A 27,085-nucleotide genomic window follows, 5' to 3' on the forward strand; every position below is an offset into this window, starting at 1 on the left:
GCACATCCAGGTATCGGGTATCGGGGCCAAAAAATGGCATCGGCGCAACACTAATTAAAACAGGCATTTTGATCTTGTACTTGGCACCCCGTCTTAGTTTTCAACTTTGTAGGCAGAGCTGTAAAGATACTGATCCAGTCATCAATTCTACTAAAGATAAACATGTATTAACTTTTAAAGTTCCTACATTATTCCTTAAAACCTTGAGAGGTCTTTATGTGCCTCTGTAGGTTCAGATCTGAGCCCATCACTACCCCCAGATTCAGATCCTGATTGGTGGTTTCTAGCTTTATTAATTTATGCTGTCTGCTAATTTTTAAACACTCTTCTTTAGGTCTAAAAAAATGATAACTTCAACTTTGTAACATCCATGATTTGATCTATTCTTTGCATTTTTTCAGCATGAATAGATTCATAGCCAACTGGTGATATTGTTATTTTCATGGCTGGTTGCCATCTGCATAGTTGTTGTTAGTTAGATACATCTCCATACCTACAGCTGGTTTGCATTATTCCCAGTAGACTAAAGAAGGAACAGCAGTATGCAAGTGAGTGGATTAACAGTCATGGCGGCTCTCATATGTACCCGTATTACACGACCTTGCCACAGGATATTTACAACTGCATTGTACACACAGCAATGACTAAAGAATTACGGCCTAGCGTGCAGAGCTACAATCAAGCAATCAGGCCTCCACTTGAAGATGAAAGGGAAACTGAGAGCATGATCTACTTTATTACTAATCCAGGTAATTATCTTTCGTCTTGGGAGCACTAATAGAAAGACTAATTTTCTTCCCAAATGATGGCCTTTATATATCAAAGAAGGGGTTTAAATTGTTTAAAGTTTTGTACCCTGTCCCGAAACTGTAGAAACTGAAGTCCACACCCTTGCTCCCAATTAATTTTACTATTCCTCATCAGAGTAGAGACTCAGGAAGAGGTCAAACATAGTTTAAAGACATACATCTATTGAATGTCTAATATCAGAAATACTTTAATTTACAGCACCAGTGGCTCGTTTTTTTTGACAGTAGGCTGACTGGAAAGGCGTCCAGCTAGGACCAAGGGATTTGAACCCTGGTGAGCCTGAGGTCATGCACGCTAACCACTGGGGGACCAAAGCATGCCCCAAACATCCTTTATTTTCACTCAGTCATACTGACACAAAATACTTTGCAATAATAAAGCACAGGACAGATAAACAGAGAGCAAAGTCCTGTTAGTATGTGTCAAGAAGATCCAGCACTATAATTCTAGAGCTCTAATTAGTGATACAGTTGTCCTTTAGCTCCTTTACACCAATTTACTTTTATGTATTGGTATATTTCAGATGTTTGTTTGCATTATGCTTTGCAACACTCCCTCCTACTCAGCATGCCTGGAGCAAACACTTATTGGGGAGAAACCTCGAGCAGAAGCTAGGTGTACCTTCTCAGGGTTTGAGTAGACAGAGGCCTCTCACACAAAGAAAAACCTCCATGTTTTGTATGGGGACTTTTCATTGACATCAATTGAATCATATGACCTAACCTAGACCTTTACTCTAACCTAACCTTAACCATTACCAGCATACCTCTAACTCACAAGTACCTGGAAGTCCCCTTAGTACAGTAAAAGTACAATTTTTTGTCATAGGTCATAAACAGGTCTTTTAAATGGCTGTTGATGAATTTTGCCCCAGTCATCTTTGCAGGGCAACATTCATTTAGTCACAATGGGGTGTTTTTGTGCATGAGTTACAGTTCATACCAAAGTATCTCCACCAGATTTAAATCCAGAAATTGACTTTGGATTTCTTTTCTTTAGCTATTCTAAGGTGCAGTGTAAATTCTCAGTCATTTGCCAACCACAATAGATGATTGAATTGTAAGCAAACAGACTTTGCTCTGTTTTTCTAAAAATGTTTCAACACCTATCCAAGGATCTTTTCCAATTCTGTCAGCTCGCACTACAGCAACAGTACCCTGCAAAAATATTGTTTAGTTTTTTTCCGTCGGATTGGTGACATATTTCCACCCTAGGGCACAAAAAGGTTTCACCCAGTGACTCTCGTAAAAAGTCCTACATGCGCAGTAGCCCCTCTGCAGTACAGAAGTATAGTAGAGCTCTGGGTGGATCAAAGCTACGCCCTGAGGTGACAGGAACTGTCATAACAGTTGTTGCTCAGGTGATTGACATGTCGAGTCAATCGAGAGAGGGAGGCAAACTTACCAAGAGGTGAAACTGTTTGGACCTGATCAGCTTAAGATCAACATTAATCAGCATTCCAAAAGACAGATGGAGACGGTACACTCTGGCCGTTTCTAATTATGTGTACCTGTGCGTTTTCATGTGCTTGTGTACTTGAAAAATGAGGTCAGCCTCAGCCATAGTATTGTTCCAATTCACAAGAACAAGAAGCCGAGAACAGACAAAGTCCCTGGATGTTCTTCTCACCCCTCCCTCTTTACCGAGCATGCATCAGAGCAGACTTGTCCGTTCTTGAGATTGAAACATTATTTGAGGCGAGAACATTATACTTTTAAGCTCTATTATATTGCCCATTTACTGATTTAGTGCATAATTTAAAAAAAGTTCTGATGTTGAGAGGACCGCGTCAACCAGCGGACCTCGGAGTCTAACTGCAGCCAGGGCTAACGTTAGCCTGTCTGCAGCAGCCCTCTCTCGGCATAGCCGTTTGTAAAGTACCACTGGCTCTGATGCCGATTTTTTATTTTTATTTGGCAAAATGTAAACTTTTTGTGTTATTATTATTCCCCCAGCCCTGCGATGGACTGGCGACCTGTCCAGGGTGTACCCCGCCTCTCGCCCATTGACTGCTGGAGATAGGCACCAGCACCCCTCGCGACCCCACTCGGGACAAGCGCGTAAAGAAAATGGATGGATGGATTATTCCCCTATTAAGTGAAAAAAGGTAGAATTTATTACTATCTTGAGACTATTAATAGCAGGAGGTGAAATGCTGCTCGAGACGACCCGAGCGTGAGGTGAAGTCAAACGGACGCTTCTCTTCCAATTGACCCATGTTTATGCTGCGTGCTCCCGTTCTCCCCAAGTCCACACTTTACTGTGTTCTTCTCAAGAACATACTTTTCAAGGACACAAGTCTGTACTCGCATTCTTGTGAATTGAAAAATGGCCTACTGCATTTCTTTTTCCATGACCTGGTATAGCTACAAGGCTTGGTAATTGCATGAAGCGAGGCTAACACTTTATTCAGCTGCCTTGACTGCCTCCATCCATTTCAAACATCAGGATCTGACCCAGCATGGATAAAGACAGGTATGACTGATTTAAAGCAGTTTTTAGAAAAGGTACAAAAGCATGAACAATCTGGGATTCACATGGAAAATAATATAAGAGTGTACTTTTTCTAGATGTTTATTAATTTGCATAGTTGCTCTTAAATAAACACATTCTCAGAAAACAAATAGTTTTTATATATATATTAAAATTTATTATGCTGACTAATAGCTTCTGCATTATTAACCTGGTACATTATTTTTTTAGGTTTGTGACATAATATTTGACCATGCAAAACACAGATTTTCCCTCATAAAGCCTCAGAAGGGCAGGATTTATGGACAAAAAGTAAACCTATACATAAAACTATGTTTTATTTCTATAAACTGTTTTTATTATGTTTTTGTTGTTCTTATTCACATAAATATACTGACTTTATCACTTAAGACAGAGAAGACAAATGATTATAGTTTTACTATTCTATAACCGGAAGTCAGCTTTTTTATAATAGGGATATGTCATGCAACTGTAGAATGAATTGCTTGATTTCTTGAAGGTTTGAAATAATTAAATGTGTAATTGATTATCTTTCATTGCTACAAGAAACCTTGCATTTCCACATCTCAGCATATTCAAAATCCTTCTAAAAAGCATCTAAGGGTCAACAGGAGTGTAACAGCGTGAGACACTGAGCTAAATCTCCAGACCTTAAATGTGTTTATAAAAATAAACTGCATATATCAATGCATATCCAGTGTATTGGTTAATTTATGCAAACTGCTTTCTTCAAACTAACAAATCTAAATGATCAACATTTAAATAATAAACTTTTTGTTTGTAATGAAGAAATTTTTTATCTAATAGTTATCTTATTTAAAACATAATTCACACACTCTCTGTTTCAACTTAACTCATCCAGAGTTCAACGGATGTCAGACAAACAAAAGCGGTTCACTTCATGCTCCCTTTCATGGCAAGAAAAATAACTTTATTTGAAAAAGTAAATAGCTGTCTCTATTTGTGTTTCTCGTTCTAAACTAATGTGCATTTTTTTTTTTTTTTTTCTGCCTCTTCCTTTTCGTCTCCAACCCAGTTTCTTTGCTGTCTGCTGCATTAAAGTAAATAGGTAATTAAACTATGCCTTGGGGGCAAACAGCCACACATAGCAGCCCCAAGGCTTGCCCACAGGCTCAGAGGAAAGACAAAAGGAGAGTGAGGCCTGTAAGTCATCAAACACTTTACAAAGCCACCTGTATATCCACCGCCATGTTCTGTCAAATGTGCAGAATAACAACTGCTTTTACTGAGACTATCCCTGATACTTGTGCTGATTTCCTCACATTATAAGTTTCAACCTTGTATCTTATTGGGATTTTAAGTGTTTATCAACACAAGGTTTTGTGTAGAAGGTGAAAAGATTTTCAACATATTTATAAATCCATCAAATGTGGAATTTCTAGCACCTCTAAATTTTAGAATATTTTGAAAAAAAGCTCAATGTTATAAAAAAGTTGAACTCATATATTGATTCATTACACATAGAGTGACATTTTTCAGTATTTTCTACTTTTGATTTTGCTGATTATGCCTTAGAAATAATGAAAACCCAAAATTCAATGAGTTAGAACATTAGAATATAACTTAAGATGATAAAAAAGCGAACATTTTAATAGAAATGTCAGGCTTCTAAAAGTGATGTTCTTTTCTATGGATTCAATTTTGCTTACACCTCTTTCCATGGATTAATGCATCACGGCGTCCAGCATACTGCCATGCTGAGGTGTAATAATGACAGTACGCTCATGGATTCCCTCTGCTGTTCAGATCAAGACAGCTTAATGGCTGATCAACCACAGTAAATGGTCATTCAACCAGCTTTTGGTACATTTGCGAGAATGACCAGGTGTCAGGTTCTGCTTGACAATGAAATCAGATTTCCAGAAAGCTTGTATTTTCCTCCTTAGTCCCGTTTCAGGAACGTCTCTACATCAGAAATACATTTGTAGCTCAGATCTAAGACAGATCCATCTGTAGTGGCACTTGATTCACTGATTCCAGCCTCAGTCTACCCCTTGTGGAGCTTCTCCAAATTCTTCAATATTTCTTTGTGTGATAGATCTCTAGAGGCACCAGTTCAGTAACTGTTAAATAAACTGACATGAAAGGCAACTAAGTTTGTTGTTGTAACTTAACCAGTGATATTGTGTTTGTAAGGCAGCGTTGTCCAGTGGGTCAGTTTATTGTCAATGTTTAATGTCTCCTTTGACATAAGTATTGTTTATTATAATATTGTTCTTTAATTTGTGTCCAAATAAGGGAGGGTCATGATAATTTACCTGCAGCGATGGAAGCCAGACGCACGTAGTCAGAACCCCTTTCCTCTGGCTCATACGGGTAGCTCTCCACCAGGCTCAGTCCTGCAAATACAAAACATATAAAACAGATCAATAGTTGGTAAATATCACAAATGCATGAAAATAATGAAACAATAATCCTTTTTCTGATTTCATTATCTATTAAAAGGAAATAATATAACAGAATGAATAGAGTGACTAAGTGTGAATAAAGTTAAAGATTTTCTTTGGAAAACTTTTCTTTGTTTGTTCTCTTATCATTGGAACAGCAATGATAAGAGAACATCGGAACACTGAGCATCAATGTGAATCTTTCAAAAAATGTATTTAAAGTTGGCCAGTTCTTATCTTTATTTAGCTCAGAGACAAAATTTCTAAATATTTATTTTTTTAACAAAAATGTCTTTCCTAACGTAGCCTTAATAAAGAATAGCTCTTTGAATCAACCATAAAACATTTCAACAACATAAAAAAATGTATTTTTTTATACTGCATTTTTCACTTTTCAAAGATGATTACTCCTCTAATTTGTTGACTCCAGATTGTTTACTCACAATATCTCAGAGAGAATTTCAGCTGTGCTGCTTCCATCAACAGCTTAGTATATAAATGTTGGAGCTTGGCCTGTATTTCAGTTTAGTCCTGTTTCTCTGACTGTGACTAACTGGATGTGCTCTCTTTCATCCTCTGACATTGGAGCTAGCTCTGGCTGTGTGTTTCCTGGGTGTTTCTGTGGAGCTGGTTGACAGTTGCCTTTTTTTTTTATCTCTGCTTCTTTTGTGTCTGCTTCTGTCTCCTTGAACCCCAGTCGGCCTCAGCAGATGGCTGCTCACACTGCGCCTGGTCCTCCTGGAGGTTTCTTCCTGTAAAAAGGAAGATTTCCTCTCCACTGTCTCTACAAGCATGATTGGTGTAAGGGATTGCCTTCGAGTCAATGAGTCGATGCAATCAGCTGGTTTTTCTTAGATAGAAACCTTTGAATCAATTCGACTATAAAATCTGGTGGAATTGCCTCTGTAAAGTGCCTTGAAATGATATGTGTTATGAATTGGGGCGATTTAAATAAACAGAATTGATTATTTAGAAATAGAGAAGATGCAAGTTATTCATATGAATTAATATAACATTGATGGATCTTATCAATCGACTAACGATGAATTGATGGGCATCTGTTGCTCTTAAACCTGAGTTTTCTCTTAACCATAACAAGGGTGTCTTTCCATTATTCGAGGGGCAAAATTTTTTTCAATATGCTGAAAGAATTATTAATTAATTAATTAAATATGTCTAATTGCATTTAGACATATTTCATTAATATAACAAATCAGGAACCTATCATTCCTGTGTAAATTCTCAGCCATCCAGGTCATGGCAAATACAAAACAGGATTGAATCAGAGGAACCAGACTTTAGCTCAGTTTTTCTGAGGATGATTTAAGAACTTTCCGGGGGTCTTACTAGAGCAATCTAACATGATAGGAAAGCACACTTGGTGCAAGAAAAGCAACCCAATGCGCAAGAGTCAAAATATATTTTGTCAAGATGGTTAAAATAGTTCAGGAAAAAATCCCTAGAAAGCGCAAATCATGAACTGGAAGAGGCTGAAGCCAGAGGAGGAGTCACCATGAGCAAAACCAGGCTTGGGGCCCGAATTCCTAAGGGCCCAATAAAACTCCTTATACAAGTATGGTTAATACAGTTATTGGCTATTTGCCCTGATTAATTATGTTTTAATAAAAATTATTAACTAAAATGTCCTCAGGATGCTTCTTGTATTATGTGTGTTTTGTGGACCCTTCCCCTTCCATTTCCACTACATTAGTCTGCATGTGGGGAAAGGATCCTGGAAGGCAGCAGCAAAACATGACAAAAAATCAACCCAACAGGCAGGACCAGTGCAAAAAGGAGGAGAAAAGAGAAATAAGATGAAAAGAAGCCACCCCAGCGGTGCTGAAAAGAGGAGAAAAATACAGAAAAGCAGAAAGCTTCTCAAAGTTACCAAAAGCAACTACTTCCCAACTGTAGCAGCAGCTAACAGCAGAAGCATCAACCCACAACCGGCTGCAGGAAAAACGGATACTTGTTTGAGAGGGTCGCTAGGTAGGGATGGACATATTAATTACTATGTCATTGACCTAATGAAAGCTTATGTAAAGCTTATTTTGAAATAAGCTTCACATTTGATGTGTTTTTTCTACAGATGAGGAAAAACTCAGTTGGACCTGTCTGAATCTGTTTCATATACTTGTTGATTTGTGTGTGTCTCCTTATTTTAGAGGGCCTTGTACCTGCTTCCGCCTTGGGCCTTAAATTTATTTCTTAAACCCACCACTCGGTACAACATTGGACATGTATGCACATGTCGGAGAAACTTTTCCACCAGTCCAGTAAAAAAAAACACAGATGTGCAGCTCAAAGACTTGTTTTATCTGTACCTAAGCGTTACGATTTGTATTTGACTTCAATAGAACACACAATCCTGTCATCATCATGACTGAACTGTATTTTTCATGTGCTGAGAGTAAAAATGTCTCCTAAATGTTCAAGTTTGAATGTCAGCATCAGAGAAGAACAAAGAAGAGCTTGGAAATAAACACAAAAGTGATCAAATATAATGTATGTGGGCAGCACAAAAGGAATCAGAGCTTTAGTTTTACCTATTTTTGACATAATAATCACTCTTTTCTATTCAACGTAGAACCTGCTGTAGAGATGTGTGGAGGCGGTTGCCTTATCCATCTTTGGTGGCCAGCACACAATAATCCCAATAAAATACTCTACCAGCTGTCGCCCACTGTTCAACCATACATTTTCTGTGTGCTTATCTCACCGTGCAGCACAGACTGGTGAAGACTCCAGTAGATGCTCAGGCAGTTCTTCTCCCTTTTCATCCCTCGTTTACACTGGCAGCCATGCAGAGGGGTGGACAGCAGCGCCGTCATAGCGTTCTCACACTGGTTCCGCGCCCCAGGGCCCAGTTTCATGCTGCCATCTCCCGCCACGCACTGCCTGAGGGTGCGCAGTCGAGGGCTGCAGGTGTCATCGCTGGAGCAGGTGTCTCCAGCGCGCAGACAGTCCCTCCCGCCTGCAGAGAGGACTGCATGTGGGACTCCTGTAAGACAAAGCGGGAGGACCTGTTAGATGACAGGCACTCAAGCATCAGGAGGAAACTAACGAGATTTGTGTTTAGTACTAAAAAACTAAACTGTCTTGCAAAGCTTCTCACTCCCCTGAGACATTTTAATATTATACCTTTTTGGAATTAAACCTTCAATGTGTTTATGATTGGAGAGGATAGACCAACAAAAAGCAGCCCACGATTATAAAATGCAATCGAAAGGAGCTTGTCTATCAAAATTTTGTAAAACAAAAATCTGAGAAGGTGGCGAGCATTCGCTGTCAATCCTTTTATTTAAACCCCGAAATAAATTTAAGTACAAACGGCTGCTATCTGCAGCATTTATTAGTTCAACCTCTAACTTCATGCTCTCTCTGCTTTTTCTCAGTAGCTTCTTCTGCTCTAGTTAAGTTTGACTCTAACACCATCCTGGAGTGAAATAGCAGCTGGGCTGCTGCCATCAACACCTCCAATTATAGATGATAGAGTTGGATCTGTTTTTCAGTGCTTAGTCCTCTTTCTCTTCAAGACAAATCAATGGGCTCAGCTTATTCTGACTAACTTTATGCACTCTCCTCATTTTTGCCATAAAACAACCCATAACTCATCTCTGTAACTGTTTCTTTCCTAGACAGATCCCCTATGGAGCTAGTTTACTACTGCCTTTTCTAACATAGAATGCATTTATGGATCAGTGCTTCTATATTTCTTTTGTGTGTCTGTCTCCTTCTGATCAAATACTGTTACATCTCATTAAAGCATTTAAATTTCCATATATAAAAAAAGGAAGGGAATCGACCAGTCAGAGCAGAGGACGGGCTATATTGTGCATGAATTATTATGTGATATTAAACACACTTTGACACCACTGAGTGGAATCTGATGAAACTGTGGGGGTTAATGACACGTCTCAACCATACATCCTGGCATTCTTAGCACCAGACTATATCAGCTCCAGCCTAAACAAGGTGCCATGTTTGTTTCACAGAGGTGCATTAGAGGGATGTATCACTACACATTTAATGTCATCCATTTTCACAAGGCACTAATTATACGCAAAGATGGTTAAGTGTTTTTCCAATTTCAGACATCCAACACATTCATCACTAAAATGAGGTGTAATTTTCAGCTAGAAAATCAATAAAACAAAAATAAAAACAGGGTTATACAATAAGAAGTGTTGTATGACATAATCTTTTAAGATGTTCTGGGGGGAAAAAGTGCACCAGGGCAGTTATTTACTTCACTGTATTTGCTTGAGAACAGTTAAACTACAACACTTGGATTAGTTTATTCAAGCTATTATTGATCAGTTCACCAAAGGTCAAGCTAGCCTCCACAGGTACGGCTATGTCAAGCTAGTTTTAAGTAATCAAGCTTGTTGCATTTTTGAAGACTTCTTTAAGAGTCCCAGGACTCAATGACACATTCATTGATTTGGCAACAGGAATTAAATTGTGATTTTTTTTTCTTAGTTGAAAATATAATTTTTCTCAGATGAACAACTTTTTACTTAAAAATTAAGAGAGGAAGCCAATATGGTTGCAGGTTTATATCTTGAAGTTTTTTTTTTCTTTTTCTTATTGTCATTACACTGTCACAAGTGCAGAGGAACAAAATGAATTCTCTGCATTTAACCCATCCACTTGAGGAGCAGTGGGCTGCCATTGTGCAGCACCCGGGGAGCAGTGTGGGGGTCAAGGGTCTTTTGTTTAGGGACCCAGAGTTGCAGTTTGTGGGAGTGGGGCCCTATGCCCCAACTACTAGGTTAGGGCATAAAAACTGCCCTCCCCTCACCAGTTTATAGATTTAGATAACTTTTTCTCTAAGTATTTTTTTCCATTATTGAGAACACCATAGTACCAAAATACAGTGCTCTTTATATGTATTTAGACAGAAGCCTTTTAGTACGGTAGCTATCTATAAAGGACTAAAAACATTAATGTATAAAAAAAGACGAATGACAGCAGATTTCGATGCCAACATCGATATATCATGCATCTCTAGTATGTACACAATTTAAATTCTTTCTAGGCAACTATCCATCCAGAAAAAAATATGAAAAACTGAAAAGTACAAATATGAACACAATATTATTATTCGGAAACATCAAAACATCAAAACTATGATTGCTGATGGATGGATGGATGGATGGATGGATGGATGGATGGATGGATGGATGGATGGATGGATGGATGGATGGATGGATGGANGGACGGATGGATGGATGCCTGGATGGATGTTTTCCCTTTAAGCTGCATCAGTGATTATCCCCCTTCACAAGCAGCAAAGTCTAATTTAGAAATTCTTCCCACATATTGGCAGGTAAAGTCTATGTGTTGAAAGTTATATTCCAAAAATCATTTGTAGACTGATTTTTACTCTATTATTTTGCTTTGATTCTTGTAGATTTCTTATATTTCAATTTTAAGTCTGTCTCACCTATGAGACTGACTGTGCATCAGTATCTGCCTTGACTGGCACAACCAATTCTGATTCTTGCTGAATTACACAAGACAAAAAGATATGTTGAATTGAAATATAGCATTACATATTTTTTCTTGTAAACTCTCTGGTAAACTTGCAGATATATTTTATTGCATGTTGTATATCCCAGTAAATCTGTTTCACATTTAAATCTGCAGTTCTCCCTACTTGTGTCTGTCATTTGCTTAAAAACAGATTTATGAACATTCCTACTGATATGCAATGATGCCAAGGAATCTAATTTTCAAGACATCTAGAAGCTGCACTCTTATTCTGTTTAATAAAAAACAACAGGTATGTGCTGACATGATTTCCATGAGAAATATATTGGATTTTTTAGTAAACAAACATCCAGTTGCCTCCATTTTAAGACTGATTTGAGTTTGTCATTAATTTTTAAACATAAACAAAAAAACAATATCTTATTTCTGCTGTGAAGTTTATACTGTAAGGCTCTGCTTTCTGTGCATATAGTAACAAATGGTACCTTCCTAGCAGAACAATTCAACCTTTCTAAGGAGTCACCTATAGTTGGCTGTCAATAAAACTTTTGACAGACAATGAACTGAGAAGTTCATAGTGAGATCTTTGGTAGGTTTGTGAAATCTGTTGAAAGAAAATATCTGCCACTCATTTTGAGTGCTCACCTGTTTTAAGCACTTGACAGAAGAACTGATTGTGCTTCCCCTCTCCCTAAACTATTGACTTCACCTTTAGCAGCTAATTTTTCATGCAAACACATATAGAAAAATTAACTCCAAAAAGCTAAATAATGCCATTAATTTATCATGCAAATCAGCTCCACTGGTGAGTTCAACATGGATCAAGCGACTGAACCTTAAGATGCGGTTTCATCTCCAAATACCTTCTTCACTTTGAGAAGTCTCCATTAATGCAGATTCACATTGAAATTGCCTATTATTGCATTGTTATGATAGTTTCCTTTTCTTGTTTATTTTCTCTTGTACAAGTGGTTTGAACTGCAGGTGGGAAAACACGTGTGGGTGGTATGTGTTGGTGTTCTCACGCTGGAAGTAGAGCTGAAACAGCCACCTCAAAGCATGATTCGGCTTTACCCATTTCCAAAAATGACTAGGGAAAAAAAGGACCCCTTGAGCCCCAACAGTGCAAATCACATTAAATTGCAACTAATCCAGTGTGGAGAGGTTTGATATTTATGCTGAAATTTAAGAAGCACTTCAGATTGCAGGAGATATGCTGTTTGCCTAGAAACAGAGCTGCATCACCCCAGCAGTTCAAAGACAGACAGTCAAAACCAATTAAGAGGAATCAGTTGCCCTGTCATTCAAATTTGTTCCATCCTATGTGCCTGACTGTTTATCATACTGCGATAAATAATTTGTTTTTTGCTTCTGCTCTCTCAGGTTTTTCTGTTTCCTCTGCACACAATCAAATCATTCTTTTTTTTCTCCCCACATATCATCTCCTGCTGAAAACACATCTGGGATTATTTAAGGAGCAGACCTTGAAAGGAGATAGAGTTTTAAAGAGATGCCAGAATAAAACAAAATAATAAAGAAAAGGTAAAACTAAAGTGTATTCAGAAACGTCCTATACCAGAGTCAGTCTGAACAATGACTGATAAATTTAATTAATATTTAATGAATAATAAATACACAGTAGGAACTATAAAGCCAGTTCACATGAGCAGGTTAGGCGTATTTTGAGGATTGTATGTATCATGAATCACAGCTGCCTCGCAGCAAGAAGGTTGCAGGTACGATTCCCAGCCAGGTGTCTTCTGCATGGAGTTTGCATGTTCCCTGAGCATGCATGGGTTCTCTCCGGGTACTCTGGCTTCCTCTCACAGTCCAAAAACATGCCAATTAGCTTAATTGGCTTCTCTAAACCCTCCTAAGTTGTGAGTGTGTGTGTGAATGGTTGTTTGTCCTGTTTATCTCTGTGTTGCCCTGCGATGGACTGGGGACCTGTCCAGGGTGTAGCCCACCTCTCGCCCGTAGACAGCTGGAGATAGGCACCAGCCCCCCTCGTGACCCTGATTGGGATAAGCGCGATGGAAAATGTCTGAAGCAGAAGAACCAGAATAATTCTGGGCAGTATAGGCTTTGTATTGAACAGTTATGGTTTAACATGGTTCACCAAATTTCCATGTTCACTTAAATTACTTTATTTCAATGAAATGCCAAAGCTAGTACCTAAATGTTCAGACTTTTCTTATATAGGAGCACCACGCTCATAGGGACAAAAGTTGATTTTAGCCTACAGAAACAGGTTCGCTCCGAGTATAAAAAATTCTACAGGAGAATAAAAAAGCAAGAGAGAGCAGAGAAGGAGCACGAACTCATGGTCGTGACTTTTTGTTGGCCTCTTGTTGAATCTGCATGCATCAAAATTTTGAAATATGAATGGAGATCAGTTCACATGAGTGTGTTTTAATTAAAACTGCTTGTATGGGTATTTACTTTTGCCAGAATATAGACCTCATATCTGCAGTTCATTCAGAAAGAGAAATATTTTCAATAGATAACAGGAAGGCTCATGGGAGGTGGCAAAGCTGCTTTATTTTATCCCTTAGAGCTATCTGTTATGGAGCGAGTTAGATGTTAATGCTGACAGGCTTTTGGAAAAATCAGAATTAAGGTAAGGAGCAACGTTTCCTGGATGTCTAACCACACAGATGGCCGCCTCTGTAGTGCTAGCCACATTAACTTCCTAATTTCTACTATAAGATGCTGTGGACAGTTTTAAATATCAGTTCTATCCATTTTATTCTATTTGTAAGAGTAGAAAATCTTTGTTTTAAACTGATTGTTTGCAGGGTGACTTTGTCTAAAATGCCTCTGTTGTGACTTAAAGATAAATCAGAACATGAAATGGCTTTTGTAATCAACAGGAGGCGTGCTTTGCATTGCCAGAGGGGTCCATTGAACTTCCATTGCTGCCATTATCTAGCTACTGTAGCTGTTGACAAATCTCACAGTTTCTTTTATATGAAGAAAAAGATGGATATTTTTATGGATTGTATGACAAAATCTAATTAAGATCATATATCCAAAAATGACATTCATCACTGTTATTGCAAAGGATGATAGTGATAAAAAAGTGAGGGAAATAAGAGATGTTGATGGCAGAATGACTAATGTGTTCACATAATGCGAGCTTGACTTAGTATAAATCATTGAGCTGGAAAACAGTGACATCTGTATATCTGGTTTGTTTGGTTTCCTTAAATCCTAAAATGCAACTTCAAGATTCAACTGAACAAACAATATTATGTGGTGAAAAGGGATGTTTTATGTTAGAAATACACATTTATAACATCATAACATAGAATATCAAAGAAATTATGCAAATGAATGACACCTTTAAGTATTTTATTACTCATTTTTGAAAAAAGTGAATTATTTACTATATAGACTCATTACTAAAAGAGTAAAAAATCAAGATTTTAATTTGTATTATTTTGAGGATCATGTCTTATGATAAAGACTCAAAATGGGGTGTCTTAAAATATGATAACACTGATGCTCTCCTGAAATGAGAGAGACTTTTTTTCTTTATAATAATTTATTTTATTTTGATGTGCTGCCCTATAGTCACAGTTTCTAGCCATTTAGTTACAACAATCCCTATAAGTGTGTGGGAGGTTTGTTGAAACTATGACAGGAATACCTCTGTCACCACACTTCTGTCACTGTATGTTGCTGTTCACTATTAGCGATCTGAACACTTTTCAAACTACAGTGACTCATTCTGTCTACTTGGGCTTGTTGTTTTCCATTTTTTTTCCCTGCTACAGAACAGTCTCTATTCAGAAAAGAAAATATACATTTAAGGAAAACATTTTAATTCAGTTTTTCTGAAAGAGGTACAGGAAGAGTAAATGGCCATTAGAATCAAACCCTGAAGGACATTTTGACGTGAATCAATGGCTAACCAAAACATGTCTGAGAGAAAGAAGGACCCTAATTTCTACCCATTACTGACAAACTCACCCATACACATATATTAGCTAGTCCAAAATAAGCACACCTATCCAAACTTCTGTTTTTTTCTTCTAGGAGCGGAACTTGTATAAAAGCAATCATTCTATATTCAAGTTCTTCAAAAACACACAACCATAAAAGTACCAAAAGTTTCAAAAGTAAATATTATTTTGTTGAAGTGAGATTAAAAGTGTATATCAACTAAAATAAAGTGCAAATACTCTATACTACAGATTTAAAAAATAAAATGTTTCATATTTCATTAGACAATATTGATATGAGGGCTGTTAGCATTAAATGGTACTTTCACTGGAGAAGCCAGATTCAGAAATAGGTGCAGATTAAAGGACAGGTTATACTCCCATAGCAGTGTGTCACAGTGAGCTTGTCGCAGATATTTTTGATTTATGCCAAATTTTGAAGCGTGGTCTGCAATATGTTATTCCACGCCACAATGCAAGAGGGACAATCACAAACTGGCTGTGGGTCTAGATACGACCGAGGTGGTGAGGAAGTGAAAAAACGCAAGGGGCGTGTTTTTGCGACAACGGAGGGATATGAGGGCGAAAAAGAGCGGGGATCCAGGTGGAAAAAGCGTCCCAGCGTTCTCGCGCACCTCACTCTCCTAGCTGGTCCAACTTCTCGTGTTGTTTTCCACAATGGCGGTTATTCAAACAAAACAAGCAGGTACCAAACAGGAAATACGCATAGCGTAGAGCGGATGTAAATTTGACCAATCAGAGGCCTTCTGTCTGCGGCACTGTCTGCGATCACCTACAATTTTGAAGAGGGGCACCAGAGTGTCTGCGGCAGGGGCGGGGGCATATTTGCGTTCACCGCGACACACAGGCAGACGACCCTGTTTCTGAATATATATCAGATTACAGCTGTTATTAGATATCGACTGCAGCTGTTATTAGATATCGACTGCAGCTGTTATTAGATATCGACTGCAGCNCAGCTGTTATTAGATATCGACTGCAGCTGTTATTAGATATCGACTGCAGCTGTTATTAGATATCGACTGCAGCAGAACTCAGACCAACTTTTCAGGCAGCATTTGTTTGGTGCCTATTATCATAGTAGCTATGCCTCATCTATTCCTGTTTGGCTTTGACACCATCCTGGAGAGAAATATCAGCTTTGCTGCGACCATAAACACCTCTGTTTTCCAGTGTAGCCCTGTTTCTCTGACTGTGACTGGCTGGATATGCTTTCTTCATCCTTTGACATGGGAGCTGACTCAGAGCTCGTCTCCCTAGCTGTCTGTTTCCTGGAGCGGGGCTGCCTTTTACAGTTGCCTTTTGTATCACTGCTTCTGTCTCCTTAAACCTAAGTCAGCCTCGGCAGATGGTTCTGCTGCAAGTTTCTTCCTGTTAAAAGGAAGTTTTTCCTCTCCACTGTTGCAACAAGCATGCTTAGTGTGAGGGATTGTCTTCAATGAGTTGATGCACTCAACTGGTTTTCCTTAGATAGAAAACTTGAATAAATGTAACTATATGATCTGGTGAACTGTAAAGTGCCTTGAGATGACATGTGTTGTGAATTCCCACAATATGAATAAACTGAATTAACCTGAAGTGGATTTATCTTCACAATAAAAGACTGTATTCACATTGCTTTGCAATTACTCTAAATGCATTTTTAGAAAAACATTGTACTTTAATATGTACATTTCAAAGTAAAACCAAACAGAATTTTTTCTAATATACTAATAAACGTTTAAGGGCATACTGAAATACAGTGCCAAACCAAAAGTGGTTGGTAAATTCAAGTCCGACCATTGATGGTCCTACTGCGTCCAACATAGACATGCAGAGCAATCCATGATGCAAGCCACCTCACTCTTATTCAAGCTAAAATCTGACTTGTTTGCATGTCCAAAAAAAAATCAGATTTCATTTTTCACATATTTTACTTATTGTGTAATTGGGTTCCTACAATAATTATTAATTCATTGTTTTATACATATACGTTTAAGACTTTTTATGAAGCCAAAACCGTACCAAAAGTTGTTCATTCAGAGAGAGAGTTATCAGTTTTTTTGAATGAATTTTTATTTATTTTGAGCTTAGTCTGCATAGCAGGAATCAGCAAACAAGCATAAAGTAACTTTTCCGAAATCTGGCCTTTCAGTTAAGAAAAAGTTTTGGAGAAATCATACTTGTGTTTAAAGCTGGTTCAAAGTGGCTCCAAATCCTTCCTTCAAGCTTCTGTATGAACATGACTGTTCCTTTTTTAACTCTGACATTTAGTCAGTGTGTGTATTAAATAAAATGTAAGAATTCAGAAGTGTTGATGTTCCCTTGTGCCCCTGAGATCCGAGATAAATATTCTTCTTTCAGTGTTGTGAAGTCAGCTATAGGTGCAACATGACTACAAGCTTTTACAAAGAACTGTGCCTTCCACTGCTTTGAACCTATTACACTTGATATCTATTTTAAGCATCTATGGTAAGGTAAACAAAAAGTTGGAAACATAAAAAAAATATAAATTTGTACTGACACAGGAGAACAATAATGAAAAAAAAGAAGTTACAGGAAACATATGAAAAAGCTGTAAGACTAAATGATAACCATTTGAATACAACGCGCGTCTTGTTGGCCAAATGGTTAGCTCTGTTATTGTTGAGCTGAAAAAAATAATCCTCCAGCTGCATGTTGTTACTCAGATATGTTTGATCAGCACTGGGGAGAAGAACTTTCACAATAAATTGCTGCTCAGGTGTGTCTTCCATCAAACTTGAATATGCTAGGTATTTTATGATCCATTTTCCAAGAATTACAGTTCCTAGAAAATCTCTGTTTCCAGTCAAGGCTAAACAGAAGAAAAACACTTCAGAACAAAATGGTACCAACCCACTGCAGGGATAAAAAATAAGAACTGTATGCTCTGGAGCATTTCTATGATGTTTTATGTTTCCTTTTTATCACTTTGATACCTGCTTAAAACCAATATTGAAAATAAAGCACACAAAAATCCACTTTGGACAGCTGCTTTTAGAAGCTATTTTAACAGTAAGAAGCTATTTTTGTGTACAATCTCATCCCACTATGAGTGCGGCTATCTTTAAGAGTAAAAGCATCATGTACAAAGTAAACACAGCAGACAGGTTAAATCTATTATTAATTATCGTTCCATTCAAGTCTGTAATATCCTGATCCCATAAACAATCAGTGGACAGCTCGTAAAACAGTCAATTTGAAAAAACAACAAACAGCCAGTAATTTCTATAGGGAAGGAAGAAGGTTTACATTTTTCACACAATGTCCATTTTATGTAGCCAACTGTACTTTTGTAACATTTTAAAAGCTTAACACTGTTGGTTTCTGAGTTCACAAGAGCATTGATTCCCAAAGTTGAGGATGCTGAAAATGAAGTATTGGGTCTGGAGATCTTCTATACAAATTTAACTAACCAATTAAATTCTTAATGTGGATATGTTATTGTGAGTTATCTATAGCAATTGGCTCAATTTTTACTGTGACTAATTGTATGTGCTCTCTTTCATCCTTTGACACAAAACTAATGTGTTTCTTTATTAGACAGAACCACCTGTTGATCTAGTTCACCTTTTCTAACATGGAAAGTATCTATAGATCATGGGTCCGTTTCACGAAGCAGGTTTACTGAAAACTCAAGTTTCCAAACCTGAAATATGGGAAACACTGACTTTTCTGTTTCACAAAGAGAGTTTACTCAACCTGTGCTTCTGTTGCTGTAGTAACATTCTCCCCAGAGCTAACTCTGCCTGCTCTCCTTACAGCCAATCAAGCTGTTTTACTTTCTTATTTAGTCCGATTTTTGTCGCAGTTTTGTGCATAAAATAAAAAGTATTCACTAGGTCCGTTAGAGACAGTAGGTTTTAAAAACAAAAACTGCATGTCTGTTTGATGAGGATTTTTTTCAAACAATGATCGTCTTTTTATCCACTGAGAATTAAATATTTATAGGGAGAGGATTATACAACTAAGTTGACAGGATAAGAGATTTATTTGCTTTTGGTTTGTTTAATATGAGTGAGATGTGGACTATTTAATTTTTATTTATCTATTTTTACAGTACATGAAGAACTACTGGAATTATTTTCAGTTAACACATATATAGATTTATTAATTCCGTGGGGAAAAAGGAATTACTTTAGGGTTAGGATTCACTCTGTGCCAACCTACAACCTACTGAGCCTACTGGCACAATCCGAAGCCCTTTTATAAGACTCATAACCACTCATTACAGCTATTTATTGGGATGATAACATCCAAAGCTGCTGCAAACAGCTGCTTAGTATTTACTGTGTGATGGAAGACAGAATCAACATGAGGAGGAACCCTATGAGATGATGAACAGGTTCTATTTATTACAATAACATTTTTAGACTTCATCTTAACCTGCTGCAAGATTATTTAATCTAAATAGAATCCTTAATCTACAACCATTCAAGAAATAAACCTGTAATGTTATCGGGGCAGGTCGTTTTGATTTGTGTTAGTTTTACTGAAAATGTATTCCTGATATCTAAAGATATTTTTTGTCATTTTTTCCTGGTAAAAATGTCAAAAAGGTCACTTCTAGAATAAATATCCTGGATGTCTAGAAATTAATTTCAGAACTCCATATTCATATTGTTCCTGGTCAGCATTTGTATTATTTTGACTGTAAAGAAATGTATTTCAGATATTATAAATGCCTTTTCAGTCAAGATGAGAAATATCAAAATGGCCACCTAAAATGTGTTAACATTTCTAGGTATATAAAACATTAATTCTTACTGTTACTTAATGTTGTTTTTTTACTTTCTGAAATTCAGTTTCTGCTGCAAAAATGGAATTTATAAAATACATTATTATAGTTCAGTCTAGGAGTGTGATTTTTATCAGGAAGAATCTTATGTTAGTGATCTAAAAATGTTACAATATTTTTAAATCAGATTTTCTTATTCACTTTTTACATGAGAAAACCCAGCTAAAGCCACAGAGTTTACTCAGCATAATGTAAATCATTTCCTCCATCCCCCTTGTTCAAAATGCTTATTCCCACACAGGTAATAGAAAATAAGTTGATTCATTACAAATCTTGCCACACAATAAAACGGAATAGAGATTCGAGTGTATCTTGGCAAAACTGGTAAGCGGCATAAGGCACTCAAGTGTTACAGTGAACTTAACTATGACTCATTCAGGCTAAATTAGTTAGAAAATTGATTGCTAGGTCTTATTAGATGAGTAAATGTTTTTTTTTTTTTTTATCCTTTCCAGCATGGCATCAGCAAGTTGCTATCCATGAGTCATTTTTGAAAGTTTGGGTTAAACTATGCACTCCCTGTTCATGGATTAATAAAACTGCAAACAAAGATGGCTGAACTGCAGATATAAGTAAAACATCAAATCACTGGCAGAAGTGTATGTTTTTATTTATAAATAATATAAGAAAAATGACTAGAGGCAGGCAGAGTACCAAAAATGGTAATCACATTTATGTAGTACTACCTCAACATATTCAAACTTGAGTAAAGTAAAGAGTAGCGGTTTAAGAAATAACTCAAGTAAAAAAAAATTTGGCAAAAAGGTACTGTAACTAAAGTACCGAGTAACAGTTTTACTTTTTAAAAGTATGTAATCAGGCACACCATGACATGAAGTTATTTACAAATTCACTTTGTTTTAAAGACAAAAATAATTATATAAAACAGTATTTGTAAAATAAATTTAGGCAGAGGAAACACAAAATCTGTTTTATCTAACATTAATCTGAAATAATATGATATGAAATAATATGAAACCCTTTCTTATGCATGTATGATAGACCATAGTAAATTACCCCCAAGGATACTATAGTATTACTTTCACCTCCATGTCATAAAAGTCTCTGCAGTTAAAATCATGTTAGAGCAAAAATGAACAAAAATTAATACTCATTTTAGTGATAGTTTAAGTGTGTCTGGTAATTTATGTCAAAATTTGCAGCTAATCCAAAACACTGCTGCCTGTGTTCTCACTGGAACTAAGAAAATATTCTGGATATAATTTAGGGATTTCTTTAAAAGAAATTAAAGACAGTTTTGCATCACTTCTTGTGAGATGTAAAAATCCCTGAAGCTAGACAAAAGCACTTTTTGCACTTGGCAGATGGTGTTTATCAGCGACATATAATAAGTAGATAGGGCAGAGTATTGCCTCACCTTACCTTGCCTTATTTTCTCTTTGGTAAATGTACTTACAGTTGGTAGTATAGTCAAGGATTTAATTTAAGTAAAGGTAAAAAAAAAAGACAAAAAAAAAAAAAACATGGTGGAGTCAAACTATTCCTAAACGGGGAGGATTTCCCATATGGCAATCCTAGATAGTTGCCCAGGCCCCCAAAGTACCTGGGGGCTCATAAAACTCTGTTTACTGTATAGATCCAATCCTTTTGCTAAAATGCCATCAGAACGCATATAATATTAATTGTGTCTTAGCCCCCACCCACTTCAGTGTCCACCACATTGCTGCACATGTTCAGAAAGGTCCAAACAGACAGCAGCAAACCATTTGAAAACAAATGGTGCGAAGAGCAGTGTTGCCAACTTACCGCTTTTATCACCACATTTAGTGACTTTTCAGACCCGTTCAGCACTTTTATTTCAAAAAAGCCCCTAGCGCCAAATCTAGGGACTTTTTTCTGCTACTGGAGACTTTGATGACAACATGTAAAAGCGCCGAACAAGTAGCAGAGCAAGTAGATTCGTAACCCCGCCTCCTGCTTTCCTCTATCTTGTCTGCTGTCATGATTCATGCAGCTATAAGAAAATCTGTGGTTATTATTATAAGAATCTTACTCTTTGTACTGTGGCGTGTGGCGTATGGTCTGAGCACTAATAGGCTTTCCCTCCTCACCTTCAACCTCTGCAGCCATGCTGATACCAAATATTTGTGTATTGAGAAAATAATCATTTATAGTATATTGCACCTTCATCATTGATGTTGCAAAGTTCTTCAGAAAGAATAAAGCATTTAAACAGCTAATACATTAAATTAAACCTGTCTTAAATAAAAACATATCTTTTTAAAAGAGTGAGCATTTGACTCAAAGATCAGACTTTAAAGTTGGTTCCAAGACGTCTAGAATGTTTAGCGTGTTCTGGTAATGAAGAGGCAGAAAGGCTAAAACCAAGACTCTGTGGACCTGATCTTTAAAGATTTACAACAGGAGGAGCTACACTGCATATGTAACTCTTTTCAGTACGTGCAATAGGTGGGAGTGTTTCATGTGATCTACAATCTCAGTCTCAGATTACAGTAAGAGATGCACTCCCCATGTCTCTTTGCAGGCTCTTTTGATTTCTGCCCCACTTAACTTTAGCCTTATTTTTGTTTGTTTTGGTTTAATTGTATAAAGAATATGTGCCATCTTACGGCATTAATCTATGCCCACCTGCACAGACTTTATTTCCACTCATTATTATCTTTTTAACTATTGTTATTTTTGATAAATATGTGTAGATGTGCACATAAACTAACGCCCTCCACCATCATTGTACCAGTGCCTCCTTTGTGGCTACAATAACTGCAAATATTTTGTGCATCCAATTTGCACCCGACTTTCAGGAGTACTAAACAACACAAGAACCTCGGCTACAGTTGAGCTGACTATTTGAAACATTGTTTGCACGTCTTAAATGTACATACATTTACAGACCCTCCAAACATTATTTTGCACAGTTTGGTCATATTAATGAAGGCAGACACTCAAAAAATGTTTTTTTTAGGTACCATCTGCTGAATTGAAACATAAATCACTTTGTACCGTCTGTGAAGATCTGCTATGCGCCTACTAACAAATTTGCATCTGTTGTAAGACACATAAAGCTTCTTAAGATCAGGCTCTTAGTTTGGTAAATTCCAGCGCCTTTAACAACCAATAAGAAAAACGTAGCTACTAGGTGGGGCTGTTGAGCACTCTCTATAGGCCAAAATGAAATGAGTGCCATGCCTCTCTCTATCTCCATCCCAGCTGCCCACCAACCCTCAGAAAACCCCTCCATTTCCTCAATTTTTCTTTATTGTTTTTCAAAGACAGAATAATTATGCCATTAATGAAGTGTTTCCTATTAGCATCAAATGTTGTAAATTTGCGGCTAATGGTATTAGTAGACTGTTTAGTTAGTAATTACATTGCGACAGGAGAATGAATAGCCCGCCTGCAACAGCAATCTAAGTTAGATGCTCCTACGCTATGATGGCATTTAACCACAGAGAGACGGTGTGTGACGTCATACCATATTCCAACCTAAAATCATACCTTTAGTTCTACAGGTAACTATCTGATCTATTTATATTAATTAATGCTTATTGCTCCTTTATTACAGCACACAACCACATAGAGGATTCTGAGAAAAAGTCAGATATTCATTGGACCAGATTAGTATAAGTAATATTTTTCCAACCATGAAAAGTCTTCTGTCCTGCAGCAGGGCATCAGGGCCCATTAGAGAGCATAGCTGGCAGCACACTGAACCGTGTCCACCCTGCCAGCTGCCCCCTGCTGTACTATGCCAGCAACCAAACGGAGGGTGTTTTACAAGTTGACATTGATCCTGACCACAGAACAACTGGTTGTCAACAAGACATCCTATTATCCCTTGCACTGATTAAACATTTCCTGCATTTATTTGCACTGATGGCCTACTTAGACAATAAAAAGAGTGGTTCACATTTCCTCACAGAGGGTTGAGAGCAGCAGCAGCAAGAAAAATGAGCTTGGCAGCTGTTGAAGATCACCATGTTTGGAAGAAAAAGGCACTAAAAATGTCATCCACCTGTGTGTGAAACGATCAGCTGGAAAAGGCAGGACTTGGGAGAGGATGTTTTCCAGAATTAGATATTTGTCACACATGCCAGGAAATCCATGGACTTGACAGAATAGCCCAGAGTCGCTCCAGATGTAATTGTTGCCAATTTTCTCAGACAGCAATTGGGGGAAACAAGACTATTTGTTTCATCTTTTCCTGAGTGCTCTCATGCTGACCTTTAAAATCCTCACTCTTATTTGAGCATGACAGCTATAAAACCCTGCAGTTTCAACTTTTGATGGCTTGCAATGCCTCTATGCTGGTACAAATGAAATGCAGTTAAATGTGAAAAAAAAACCCAGCTGGGTCTCAAAACCACAGTAAGATTGTTTCTCCTTTAGTAAATTTAGTTAAAACGTTGATATCAGTGTTTAAACAAAGCATGTTTCAAATAAACTTCTGCAGCTTTTCTTTCAGTCCCACAGCATTAATGGGTTCACACAGAGATCAGCCCATCATAGTATGGGTGTTTGAGGGGATGCTACATTAGGGAAGCCCAGAGGGCCAAACACCATCAAATATTATCACTGAAGAAGTTAGGTATCAGTATTGGTGTCATTTGAAAGTAATTTGGTTCACATTTACATTAGCAATCTCTATATAAAAGGCCTCTTTAAACAAAACAGTTGTGTCTCAAACCCGCCTACACTCCCCCCCATTTGAGCTGCCTCTAGCAGTTCATGGGCAACTGGGGAAAAGTATGGGCTCCTTTACAGATTTAAACTTTTCATTTTTTTTCTTTTACAAGTTTAAAAAAATATATATATGTAATATCAGTGTTATGTATCAAGTCAGAATTCTGCCAAAAGTAGCTATGAGTAATAGATAATCACATCAGTATGAACAAATTTCAAGACAAACATTTCTGAGTTACACTGTGTTCAGAAAAAAAAAAAAAAATTCAATGGCTTTAACAGTTGGAATGTAGATGCCCGAGCCAGAGGTGTTGAGTTTGCTCTTCAGTCATTTTACTAGCCATGAGTCCTGATTATTTTTTCATTTCACACAAACATAGAAAACCCTCTTTCTTCTCCTGAATATCATGGATGCCATTTCTGTGGAACATTGTTGTAAATTGTAGCCCCTTTTGGGACACACAAAGTAAATCGACGTTGCTTTCAAGAATTCTCCATGGTAACAGCAAGTAGCATGTATAAAGTCCTGATTTAAATAAGGCAGCTGAAACCACTTTTCCAACTGCATACAGAATCTTAACATATCACCTGCAACACACTAATTACACATCCATTTTAATAGTTTCTTAGTTTAAAACTGTTTATTGAGGAATGTTGATTTGCTAAAAGATATCTTTTTATTTTTATCTAAAAGTCCAAGCATCTAATAATTGATCAGAAATTCAATCAAAACAATTGTCCACAGCCTTTAAAAGAACTGCCTAAATAAATGCTTTTTAATTTACTCTAGGCAGCATTTTCTTTTTTACTTGTCTCTTTATAACACTGCATAGCTCCATATTTTGTGGCCTCTGTCTGCGTCAGAGAGACGCGTTTCCATCTTCTTTTCTTTTCCAGTGTTGACTGAGAATTACAGACTTTGGTAGCAAATGTGACTCTATATATTTGGTTGTATCACTCCAATGTTTGTCTGTTCATGGTACGTTTGTGTGAGAGCAAATAACATATTGTTTAAGTTAATCCCAGGAGAATAAAACTGCTTCAATAAAATGGATTTGCATAAACGCAAGCTGAAATAAAAAAATGACAAATGAGGGATGTCTCTAGAATTACATGGCCTTGTTATTTACTTCAAATTAAATTAAATCGGTCAAAAACTGCAAGGCAATCTTACTTGTCTAAATTACTTTTCTCACAAGTAAATTTTTTTCTGCCTCTTTTACAATATGAACTAAATGGGAAAGAAATTAATAATGAAATGTTTTTTATGATGGGGGAAATAAAAGGTTCTAAAGAGCTTTGCGAAAGTTTCCAACGTTTAACTTTTTCAAATGTAAGGTTACATTATTTAAATCTGGCAATCCTGTATAAACATAGCTGAGTTTTTTACATGTTTAAAAATACACAGATGGACTGTTTTCAATAAGCAGCATTTAGTGGATATTAGGGATGCAAAGAGAAATTTAGAAATAATGTTGTTTAACTGTTCATTATATTAAAATTTGTACCATACGATTCATTTATGACCCCATCTTAACCCCTTAAGCCCTGAGGGTCTTAGGAGTAAATTCCACCTGAAATTACATATGTGAAATAAAGCAAGTACAGCTCCCACACACCTACCCCATGCACAAGGGCACAAATTAAGTACTTTTGTTTATTTTTCATAAAGTAAATGCAGGGTATTCCAGCTGAAACTGGCACAGCCATGTTTCTTTTACTTCAGCATTCTGCTTCTGGTTGAGGTCATACACAACACTGCATTTCATTTGATAAAAAATATTTTTTTTTATTGAGGTGTATGCATCTATACTGTAGGCTTCTGGCAAGATGCAAGGTAAAATGGAAAGATCCTGTCAATACAAGAGAAAACTGAGTTAAAAAAAAAGAAAAATCACCTCTCTTTAATTAATCCTTTGCCAATTGATGAATAATATCCAATGATTTAATTAATAGATCATTTGAATCCCTAGTGGAAATGGAATAAACCAGTATCAGGAGAATTCACACCCAAATTTTAGGATTTTATTTGTGAAATAAAGATGCAGAAAATGGTATATCCCTATCTCTACATCGCCTAATTTGTGCTGCTTTATTACACAAAACCTAACAGTTTACACTGATAAAAGTCATTTATTATGGAACTGTAGTAGACTGCTTCTGTTAGAGTCCAGAATTCGATTTCATTGGTAGTTATCACACTCATGTCTCTTAAAAAACATTCTTTCTCAAACATATTTCCTTTTTAAAGGTTATAATTTGTGGCAAACCATTAGATGATTATAAGACAGTGTGGTATTTTCTCCACCTATGTGTATAAAATATAAATAAATTGAAGCAAAATGTTATTCTAAACAGGTCCTGTTTTTTAACCCGCAATAAAAAAAAGTAGGTCCAATGATTATGAACATGACTCATAGTGGTAACGGTCACTTTAGTTTTGCTCCTCC

The 27,085-nt window shown here is 36.9% G+C and overlaps 1 protein-coding gene across 1 annotated transcript in view; it reads right to left on the minus strand.

The window, feature by feature from the left end:
• Positions 1-27,085, minus strand: part of LOC107096606 (GDNF family receptor alpha-4-like) — a 225,131-nt gene that overhangs the window by 45,176 nt on the left and 152,870 nt on the right. Inside the window, exons 2-3 of the mRNA XM_015393338.1 lie at positions 8,431-8,712; positions 5,583-5,663 (exon numbers count right to left, since the gene is read on the minus strand). Of these exons, the coding sequence (XP_015248824.1) occupies positions 5,583-5,663; positions 8,431-8,712 (363 nt within the window). The remainder of the gene's footprint in view (positions 1-5,582; positions 5,664-8,430; positions 8,713-27,085) is intronic.

This window comes from Cyprinodon variegatus, unplaced genomic scaffold, assembly GCF_000732505.1.
Source record: "Cyprinodon variegatus isolate N-32 unplaced genomic scaffold, C_variegatus-1.0 Scaffold637, whole genome shotgun sequence".
NCBI classification, from domain to species: Eukaryota; Metazoa; Chordata; class Actinopteri; order Cyprinodontiformes; family Cyprinodontidae; genus Cyprinodon; species Cyprinodon variegatus.